The sequence below is a fragment of the Leishmania infantum genome, chromosome 31 (assembly GCF_000002875.2).
Source record: "Leishmania infantum JPCM5 genome chromosome 31".
Taxonomy (NCBI): domain Eukaryota; phylum Euglenozoa; class Kinetoplastea; order Trypanosomatida; family Trypanosomatidae; genus Leishmania; species Leishmania infantum.
Window position 1 is genome coordinate 1033498 of NC_009415.2, and position 10999 is coordinate 1044496.

Below are 10999 nucleotides of genomic sequence, written 5' to 3' on the forward strand. Positions count from 1 at the left end.
AGGCTATGCCAAAAACACGCACTAGCCCCTCAAGCAAGGAAGGAAAGGAACCGGTTGGTCTGTGGGGAGCCCCCTTTTCATCCATACCCCGGCGCTACGGTGTGGTGTTTTGCGTGAAAAGCGGGCCGATGATATCACAAGGATGGGCAAAAGACGAGAGAAATCAAATGAAAGAGAAGGAGCGCCTATCAGGACTTACACGCCCCCCCCTCCGCAAGGCACGAGATAAAAGGCCGGAAGTTCTCCGCTGTTCCTTTCGTTCGCCAGGACACCTTATCGCCGTGTCACCGGGTACCTCTGGGGCCCGGTGAAAGCTGATCAACAAAAGAAAAAAATGACTCTTTTGTGTGATATACAGATAGAATAGAGGTAGAACGCAGTATACACATACTAGCGCACCGATGGCGGATTGAGCGGGCTGCGATGAGCGGCAGTAAAGCGCGACATGCAGAAAAATGGTGCAGGGGGCAAAGAGGTAGAGAAGGCCGAGAAAGATGGTGAAGAGTCGCGGGACAAGTGGCATCGGAGCATGCAGAGAGAAGGGTAGGGGCTTGGCGGGTGAAGGATGGTGTCGTCCTCTTTCTCGATCAACGAGTTTGTTCACTAACGCTCCGTGGGAAGTCCGGATCTTGTTTCTGTAACCATGAATCCGCCAACAAGCGTGCTGAGGTGGTGGTGCCCGCTTAGCCGGTTATATATTGCAGTTCGACCCGGAAGGGAAAGGAGCGCGCAAGGCGTTGAGCATGCTGACGTCGGTTCAGCTATTTGGTAACAGCGAGAGAGGTGTGGGAGGCACGAAAGGCACCGTTCCCCCAATCGCGAACGAAAAAAAAATAGAGGGAGAGTGGCACCCACATGCGTGCGGAAATACATCAGCCAACCTAACAAACACTCAGACGCACACGTGAAATTCGGCAGCCACAAGCCTGATATAATGCCGCGTCGAAACGCGGTTCGCTCTCCACACGCGCGCGTACCTACCGGGCATGTGCATCGATCACACGCGGATCACTTTCCTTTTTTTCTACTCGGCGCCGGCATTCGGTTCCCTCTTTGTTGCGAAAGCGTTGCGCGAGTTTGTTGAAAGCACAAAAACACGAAAAGAGAATGATAACACCAGCGATGCGAAGAAACGAAAACTCAGCGGGAATAGAGAGAGAGCGAGTTATCCTCCATCATCCGATGGGCTGCGACAGGTGGGCGCATACGCGACTCGCCGTCTGCTTAGAACTGCGCCTCATCGGGGTCGGGGCCGTAGCGTGAGTTCGTGTTGAGAGCGTCGATACGCATCACGTCCTCGGCGCCGAGCTCGAAATTGAAGACGTCCGCGTTCTCCTCGATACGCTCCTTGTGGACCGACTTGGGGATCGTGATGAGATTCTTTTGGATGTTCCAGCGGAGGATCACCTGCGCGGCCGTCTTATTGTACTTTGCGCCGATTGCGGCGAGGATCGGGTTGGACAGCAGCTTGCCCTGCCCTAGCGGCGACCAAGCCTCGACTTTGATTTGCTTGGCGTCGCAGAAGGCCCGCAGCTCGGCCTGATTGTTCAACGGGTGAAGCTCCACCTGGTTCACCATTGGCGTCACCGTGCACATTGCAAGCACGTCCTCCAGATGGTGGATGTGAAAGTTCGACACCCCAATCGCCCGCACCTTCTTATCCTTGTAGAGCTGCTCGAAGGCGCGCCACGAGTCCAGGTACTTCTTGCCCTCTTTCGACACGATGTCTTTGCCGCGCGGCCAGTGGATGAGGTAGAGATCAATGTAGTCAACACCGAGCTTCTGTCGACTCTCCTCGAAGGCCGCGAGCGTGCTCTCGTAGCCTTGCTCCGTGTTCCAGAGCTTCGTCGTGATGAACACATCCTCGCGCGGTACACCAGAGGCACGCAGCCCGGCGCCGACGCTCTCCTCGTTCTTGTAGATGGCTGCAGTGTCGATGTGGCGGTAGCCGGCACACAGCGCCCACTTGACGGCGTTCGCAGTTACCTCGCCGGCGGGGGACTGCCACACGCCGAGACCGAGCTGCGGCATCTGGACGCCGTTGCTCAGCGTGACCATTGCCTTACCAACGTCAGCCATTTTGTGAGAGTGGCAGTCAACGATTTGGGAAAAGGGAGAGAGAGGCAAAGGTGAAGCGTCACGTGTACGTGGTGATTGTGTGAGTGTGCTGCACATCACGGATTCCGTGAAGCACGTGCGTCGTGCGAAGATGTGTGTATGCGTGTTTATGTGTGAGACAGGGAGACAGGAGGAGGGACCAGGAGTGGAGAGCAGGCGGTAACGAGTAGAGCGTGCCTAGCCCTGGGGGTGGACCATGCGGGATAGAAGGCACGTGGTTGGGACAGCAGGTGATACACAATCGAGCGTTCGCGCATGCTTTTTTACCGGCAAGCTGGTGAAGGTGCTGAACAGAAGCTCACAAACAACCCTGCAAAGCAGCACACGTTGTGCCTCCTTGAGGCACGCGATCTCTTCACCCGACCACAAAATATCCCCCCCTGCCCCCACCCCACCGCTACGGCCACGGACCCTTTCTAAAGTCACTCGGAGTATCACTGCTCTTGCCCAGCCTACGAGGTGGTACCTACATACCGATACAAGCGAGCATCGACATGACATACTCACGCCCACGCATACCAGCGGAGGCTGTGAAAACGGCAACGCCAAAACGGTTCCTTTGATGAGCGCACCACACGCACACACACGCGCGCACACAGGAGGAACAGCAAGGAGAAAAGAAAGGAAGAGAGGGAAAAGAAAACACGCACATATATGCGGAGGCCCATAGAGCATTCGCGCTGCTCCACACACACGCCTTCTTTCCTTCGCCGGCGTATGGGCGCAGAGTGTAAGGCTAGGAGTGAGGGAGCCTATAGAGACGAGTCAGGACTGTCGCCCCCGCAGGAGACGTATAGCCGAATAATCCGCTACGGAGGGTGTGCACAATCTTGCCGCTTACAAAGAGCCTTAAGACTCCGGGTGCTCGTTCGGAGCTCTATGCGTAGTTGTCTGTGCAGTGCTCACAAGAGTGCTGCCCCCCCCCCCCAATCACCCGTCCTTCGGGCCTTTCCTGGCTCACCTCGCGGAGATGTGAAGGGGCGTTGAATGGGTGCCACTGACTCTGAAACACGGGAAATCGTGGAAAAGAAAAAAAAAGAAAGAAAACGGACCGAAGGTGAGCAGCGGGAAGAACGAAGCGAAACACACAAATGACGGCTGAGCGAGGCGCACCAACACCAAGGGAACCGCGCGCTTGCGCCGGCCACCCGTGCTTCCCGTTAGCTCTGACCGTTTCAATGTGAAAACGAAGAAAAAAAAACAACAGAACCCTGCGAAGGAGAAGCGCAGCACAACAACAAACTGGAAAAAAAAACCTCTAAGACAGCAAGCAGGAGAACATGTACTCCTTTTGAAGCGACCACAGATCGTCGCGGGACGGGCTGTGGGAGAGGAAGAGGAAGAGAAAGGGTTGGCGCAGAGGAGGCACTAGGGCAGAGAGAAATCGGCAGACATCGGCCGTCACTGTCCAATGCACGCCTTCACCTCAATATACTGCGACATGTGCATTACCGTGTGCCAAAAAACGAAACACAACAAAAAAAAACGCCTGTAGACACTAACCGCCGCTGCAGCAGCAACACAGGAACACCAAACAAGCAAGCGAGTAGAGCCAAAGTCAGAGCACGCAGAAAGGGGGTGCCAGATGAGAGGCGGAGGAGGCGCAACGAGGAGTGCGCCTCGTCTGCCCTCACAACAGCACAGGAACGCGGCAACACACAGAAAAACAAACGCGCTGGCAGACGAAACATCCATTCAGAACACGAACAGCAGCAGGGGCCCCGCGCCGTCCTGCCGAGAAAAGAAGCGAGTAGCCGGCCCCGCCCCACAGGTGAGGGACAACACGTCAAAATCAAACCGTAGAAAAAGGTCGGCCAGCGCGGGTGCATCGATGCGCATGGGCCCGATACATGCGCAGGCACGACATACATCGAGACAAAACAGGAAGTGCTCTCGCAGAGCCACAGCTCGCATGCGACACTGTGTGGACATGCACCAAGGGGGAACGCGCAAGGTGACCGTGCAGAAAAAAAAAAGGTGGAGAGAGAGGGGAAGGGAGGGAGGGTGCAGCGCCAAGCAGACAAACAACAACAACAACAAAAACAGCGAATGTGAGGAATTCGGCACCGGGACGCGAGCAGAGCGCACAAAGAGAGGAGACGCAGGCACATAAAATGAGAGCCGGCGAAGGTACAAGGGCGAAGCTAGAAAGCCACCAAAGAACCAAGTAAATCCTACTTGAAGAAAGGGAGCGGCACGGATCGGCTTCGGCGAGTGCAGCGGGATAACGACTCGACAGTCGTGGGGGCATAGGCCACGCGCTACTTTCAAAGATCTAAACGGGCAGTGAGGTTAGGATCGCCCGCAGTGGTGCTGACCGCTCTCCATGTCTCTAAAACTCAGTGACACCGAGTTGCGCGGAAGAATCAAGCCACAATCACACAGAGGGAGAGAGCGGAGTCGACAAGGAGAGGCTGAAGAGAGCAATGAGAGGTGGCGGCAACAAGAGCAGAAAAAAAAAGAACCAAAACAGATGATGAACACCGGCAACGAGAGAAACGAAGAAGAAAAAAAAAGGTGGGCCCATTTCCAGTAGCGCACAAGGGAAAATAAATAGCAAGAGCCACATGATCGTCAAGAAAGCATACGCGATAGCATCGATGCCGCCGGGCCACGAGGACGGGCGGTCAGGCGCCAAGCACACCCACCGTCACTCATGGGTGCTGCCGAAAAGCGTCGAAGCGTTGTAAAATGTGCGCTCAACAAAGCCGCCACAGCCGCGCGGCGCACTGCACACCAGATCGCGTGTGTATGAGTGGGCGACTCGCTGTCGATGTCGCCTCTTTCCCTTTTTTTTTGCATGTGGGTGCGTCGTCTCTGCATGTGTTTGGTGATTACATCGTACACACACACACACACAACACAGCACAGGCCTGCACACAGTGGGTGACAGGGTCGGTTGACGAGATGGAGAGTAAAGGAAGCATGGAAACAAGTATGACACGGTTTCCTAGCCAGACATGGGCACATAAATCTGTCGCAGACGCATCGGTTGATGATCTGGGCGCCATGATGGGGGGAGGAGCGGGACAGAGTCCAGCACCGAAAACAAGAAAAAGAAAATAACGTGCAAAGAGATAGAGGGGAGCAATCGGAGAAGAGGCAACCACAAACGAAAAGGGAACAGAGAGAGAGAGAACAGAATGGAGAAGCGTGACGGCCGCACCACGAGTACAAAGACAACAACACCGACAGACGCTGACATCATACCAACAACGCGAAAGGCGGATGGGAGAAGGAAGAATGTGGAGATGGGTGTCGTATTGGATTGGCACATCCTCTTCCGAGTACATCTATATATCTATAATACCCTGTCTGTGATGTGAGAGACTGAACAGCGGGTGATGGTGGTCACGTAAAGGAGGAAGGTCTGCGGTGCATCAGTGAGGAGGTGGAACCAGAAGAGGGGGGGGGGAGAAGAAAGGGAGAGAGAAAGCCGATTGGCGGAGCGGCTCAGACATAAAGGAAAGAGAGGCCAAACTACGTATACACACACACGTGCCTATGCATACATGCACATACAACGTAAGCGAAGCACACGATGAGACGAGCCGAGCGTATATGTTACGAGGAAGACGAACAAGTCTTGCAGGCGCTGAAATACAAACATAGCGAGACGGAAGAGAAAGGGCGGAAAGCAGAAATGCACAAGTGAGAGCAAGTGTTGAATCACGACTTTTCGGTGTCTATAGCGTGCGGGCTGCACGACGGCAGTGAGGGGTAGTGGCGGAGGAAAAGCAGTGCCGCAGATTGACGCCCTGATATCTTCCACTACGCTGGTTTCTTCTCTGCGGAGCGGCAAATGGGTCTCAGAAGCGGGCCCATCAACTCCGCGCTAGAGCTGCGAGAACGGCGTACAAGGTAGGAAAAACGGAAGGCAGCGAAGGGCAACAAACGCAGCAAAAACTGCATAGATCATGCGAGACCGTGATGGACAGACAAGGCGCGGGAAGGGGGTATAGAAGAGAGCACAACACAGAAACACGACTGTGACAACGTTGCCTTGCGCTCTGCCTCACAATGAGAGCGTGACGAGGACGCGAGAGAAGGCGGCGGCTGGGGGAGGAAGGAGAGCGAACAGAACAGAACGCAACAGAACATGGAGAGAGGTATCAGCGAGCCTTACCACCAGTCGAGCCGCTCCCCTTCGGTTGACTTCCTTTTTCCTTTACCCCACCGTCTCGCTGGATGGTCTTCGCCTTTTCTCTCTGGGGCGCTCCTAGGCATGATCCCCATCACACCGGCAGCACCACCGCGGGCAGCCGGTGACTTGAGCCTGCCGTGGGCGTTGGCGGGGAGTATAGGGGAGACGAGAATCCACTGTACTGAGCACGAGAAACGGCCGGCAGATTCTGCGTGCGACACACACACATGCGCATGATCAGCAGAGGTACCTAAGCAACGAAAACGAAAAAGAAAAAAACGATGTGGTGGAGGGGGCCGAAGCCAACAGAAAAACGGAGAGGGGTAAAGCGGATGCGGTGGTGAGAGAAGGCAGTCACCAGCCGAACAGAACCGCGGAGGGGAGGTGTGCGTGTGTGCGTGAGAGCAGACATGTGAGATTCAGCTGTAGGCTCCTCCTTTGCCTCTGTCATCCCCGGCGCGCCCTGTGTTCAAGCAACTGATGGCGAGGGAGAGCAGCGGCTCGCCCGCTAGCGAGGCAAGTGCTTCCAGACGGGTGACTCCACAAAAATGATTTCGGCCTCGGGGTCAAGGCCCAGCAGTTCGTGCACCGCCATGTTTGTCACCGTCTGCCGGAACATCAGAGGTAAAGATCTGCACGCCACCGGAACGGTGTGTGGAGTCGGGCTCGTGTATGCGCAGCAGCCGATATGCGTGGATGGTAATGTGAATTCGACTAGCTGCGCGCGCCAGCCATTCGCGTTTTGCGGCGACGGTGACAGACTTAGTGGTTGATAAATGCCACGGTTGTGCAGATAGGCGGCTGCTTGTGCACCGTGCCCGGCGCACCAACCTCGATAGCCGGCCGGCGGCGTCATGCTTGCGCGCGGCGACCCGTGATAGTGCACCGAAACGGGCCTCCTGCAGTCTGCGACTGCGGGGCTCACCTTCTGGTGCGCGTTGCTGCTGCCTCTGCCGGCACCACTTCTATACGGCAGCGAAGGTTCGATGCGCTGAGTAGGTCGCTCTTCCTGCACGGCCGCCGCTTCGTCAACCTCTTTGGGGTCGGAGGGTTTCCACATGCCCGACAGAATACGCTGCAAGGCAGTCTGCTGCGACAGCGAGGCCAGGTTGCCCTCGCTGTCTCTCTCCGCGTCCGCATCTTCATCGCTGCCCGCGTCGTTCCGCACCACCACCTCGTCCCTGTGCGAGTCGGCTTCGCTGCGATGCGCCGTCGTACCGCAGCCTTCACGCTTTGGTGTGCTGGTGGGGGAAAGGCTCTGCCGGCGCTCGGCGTCTGCGTTGTCTTCGTCGTCGCTGTCGCTGCCTCCGCGAGTGCCGCCCGTTTTACCGCAGGTCCGGCTCTTGCCTGTCTTCTTCATCCACGCGAGCACATTCATCGTACGTTTGCGCTCGAGCGTGCAACGCTGGCCCGGGTGCGTGCCCGATGACGTCCAATAATCGTGGTCTTCGTCAGCGCCGCCCCCATCGTCCGACGGGGAGCTCGACACCACGGCGGCACCATCAAGCATGCAGCCGTACAAAGAGCTGACTTTTCCATGGTGCCATGCCGGTCTCTCATCAGCACCAGTCCCGCCGCCGTTCGGGTCGCTTTCAGAGAGAGGCAGGAGTCCTGTTGCGGAGTGAAAGGAGCTCTGATAGCGGCCACCTATGCCACGCCGACCAGCAGCACCCGTCCGGTGTCCCCCGGACGCGAGCGGGCTCTCTTCTTCGTCACCATTCTTGTCGGTTCCGTACATGGATTTCCACACAGCCGATCCCCTGTCAAAGCCGTTTGTGGTGCTGCGGAGGGTGGCGCTGGGGCTCATGCTCATGGGCACCCGGAAAAGCGACTGTGGCAGTGACCGAGAGGTAGTCGAGAAGAAGGCAGACGACAGCGTTCGAAGAGAGCCCGCGTCGACAGCTCGGGAGCTTCGCTGCGCAGCGAGAGGCGAGATGTCGTCTGTGTGGCTGTCATGGAACCCTGCGATGCTGCCACTGCAGAGCTTCGAGAAGTCTCCCCGCTTGCCACTTGTGGCGACAACATCGCCGTTCGCTACGTTGAATCGACTTCGCAGCTGCCGCGAAGCGTCGCAGCTGTCCACCGTGAGCTGGTGACGATCACTGGGCGGTCCCATGAGCAGCGGGGGATAGAAGTTTTCGGGGCTGAGATCCGATGGTGCGGTGCGCGCCACCTTGCGCTGCTGCTGGACCTGATATGGCGCACCGAATGGGAGCAAGGAAGAGGTACTGCTTGCCATGTGGTACTGTGAGTAGCAGCGGACTGTGGTGGGGCTCGCACTGCTACCTTTCGTGTGCTTTGGGGCAGCCTTGGGACTGGCTCCCCATAGGAGCGGCTTCTGCGACTGCGGTGCGCAGCTGCTGCTCATATCCATATACTCTCGAAGAGTCCGGTCCGTCGTGCGCGGCACGGCGTTACTGCTGCTGTTGGCATTAAGCGAGTTACGGCGGAGCTCACTGGAGGGGCGGTTGAGAGGGAAACCTGTCCGACGGATCGCCGGTGGCGCTTCGCTGCTGACGCTCCAGTCTGGTAAGAAGTATTCGCCGTCGCTCGTCTGGGATCGCAGTGCAACCACAGACGGACTGGCGCCGATGGACTCGAATAACTGGCCTGCCGAGCTCGGAGCGTCGTCATCTTTGTTGACGGGCGCTTCCTGTGGCCGTGGCCTTCGCAGCACAGCGGCCACTTTTCCGCTTTCCGGACGGGACGGCGACGAAGACGACTTCTTGCGAGCATCCAGTTTGCCCGAATTTTGATTCGGACGTTGTCGAGCCTTCCCGCATGCGGCGTTCGCCTTTGTGGCGGCCTTGGCTTCCACAGCGAGTCGACCCGATTTCGACGAGCTGCGCTTCAGTTTCGGACTTCTCGGCTTGCTATTCTTGCGTCGCTTCGATGGCACCTCATCTCTACTGTGTAGCGGGACAGACGTAGCGCCAAAGTAGGGTGACGCGGTCTCCTCTTTCGAGTGTTTCAGGTTTGCATACATGGTGTCCACCACGAGCGACAAACAACGAGTTACTTCACGGATCCGACCGCGTACGCACGTACGCTCTTCTGTTAGTTCGTGCGACAGGTATGCGTAGACACCACCACAGGGAAGCAGCCGAAGAAAGAAAATGCCGCGCTCGGGAAGGGGAGGAGGAGGAGTGCGCCGATGCACACTGAGGCGTTGTGGCGCAGGGCGGCGCGAAGGGAACGCGGCCACGCGAGCGGAGCAGGTGAGGGAGGCCACGTAACAGCAAACACAACAGCAAAGAAGAAAACCCCCTTCTCTCTTTCTCTCGCCTCCGCCAGGCCCGACAGAACACACACCAGCAAAGAAAATTGCCCCTGCCTCCTTCGGTGTTGTTGGTGTTTTCCGGTGAATTCACAGAGCCGAGGGAGGGGAGAAGGGGGATGTGCGGGGCACGTGAGCGGATCGAGCGATGGGCACGAAAGAAAAAAGCTTGACGGTGCGCGTACGCGATACGGTGACGGTGGAGGGGAAGTGCGCACCACGTCCAAGGCAGAGAGATGGGGAAATCAGGGAAGAAAGGGTAAGACTATTCACGGGCTCCAACGAACACGGAAGGTGCAGAGGGAGAGGCGAAAGAAACGAAATAACTTGGCAAGGAAGTGAGCTGTAAACACATGAGCCGTGGGTGACAGTTACTAAAAAACAAACAAACAAAACCATGAACCACCTCGCGCGCCCACAGACACTCGCGCACAACGGTGGAATCAACGTAGCGCGAGAGACTTCAACGAAAAATAAAATAAAAGAGAAGGGCGAGGGAGGCGGAGAGGCGGACATAGAAGACTGGAGGGCTCAATCGGCAGGGGTGCGGCCGAGGAAGGAGCGGATGAAACACACAAAACACTCCACACGCCACTGCCCCTGCGGAGTTCGCTGAAAAGCGAAGCGGAGCGAGAAAGCAAGAAAGAAATTTGAAATAGAGATAAGCACATCGGGGCGGAGAAGCAAAGCAAGGCAGCGGTGGCAGTGTGTCTGTGATGCACCCACAGGTACTCGCTCACACGCGTGCAGCACAGCGGAGTGCGAGGAAAGTGCGTATTACCTGCAGGCTCAAAAGAAAAAAATGAATACACACATACATAGACGATTGGACTCGCGAGCACCACACCAACAAAAAGGCAATGACGTCACAGCCACAGCGGCAGCGAGGCAGGGTCTCAACAAGCACGGTTCCAAGGGCAAGAACACTCACAATCCGAAAGGAAAACCAAGCACAGAGGACTTCACGCAGGGAAAATGAAAGGGACGTGAGTAGATGCGCGCGAAAAAAAAAACGTTGCGAGCCGCAAGACCATAACTTCTTTAGAGAAGGTGCACGTGATCGGATGATTTCGAATGGGAGAGCACAAAGAAAACAGAAAAAAGTTAAAAGGAGGGGAAGGGGGAGAGCCGGAGAGGGAGCGCACCACGACAGCGCGCGCGGCGTAGCGAAGAAAATAAACTAGAGGGTGAGACAGGAGGGTGGGACGCGCATGCAGAGAAATCACCCGAAAACCGACGACAAGCCGAAGAGAGCGAGGGTGAGGACGGGAGAAGGAGGCGCGGACAACAACATGCACGGGAGGAAAACAAAGAGAGAGAGGCAGAGGAAAGAGCGCGCACACACACAAAAAAACGAAAACGAAGATGATGAGCACGGGTGCCAATGGACCCAGCCAGCACAAAAACCCTAACGCCAAAATGACAGGGCGATACACAGGAGGGAACGCACAAATGTCAAC

The 10999-nt window shown here is 56.7% G+C and overlaps 2 protein-coding genes across 2 annotated transcripts; both read right to left on the reverse strand.

The window, feature by feature from the left end:
- Positions 1-1224: 1224 nt before the first annotated feature.
- Positions 1225-2079, reverse strand: PGFS (prostaglandin f2-alpha synthase/D-arabinose dehydrogenase; the record flags this gene model as incomplete). Its single annotated transcript, XM_001467476.1, has 1 exon — positions 1225-2079. The coding sequence occupies one exon, from the start codon at positions 2077-2079 to the stop codon at positions 1225-1227; it is 855 nt and encodes a 284-aa protein (XP_001467513.1).
- A 4691-nt stretch (positions 2080-6770) lies between these two features.
- On the reverse strand, positions 6771-9248 carry LINJ_31_2220 (hypothetical protein, unknown function; the record flags this gene model as incomplete). The annotated part of the gene is made up of 1 exon (XM_001467477.1): positions 6771-9248. One exon carries the CDS (start codon positions 9246-9248, stop codon positions 6771-6773), a length of 2478 nt encoding a protein of 825 aa, XP_001467514.1.
- Positions 9249-10999: the final 1751 nt, after the last annotated feature.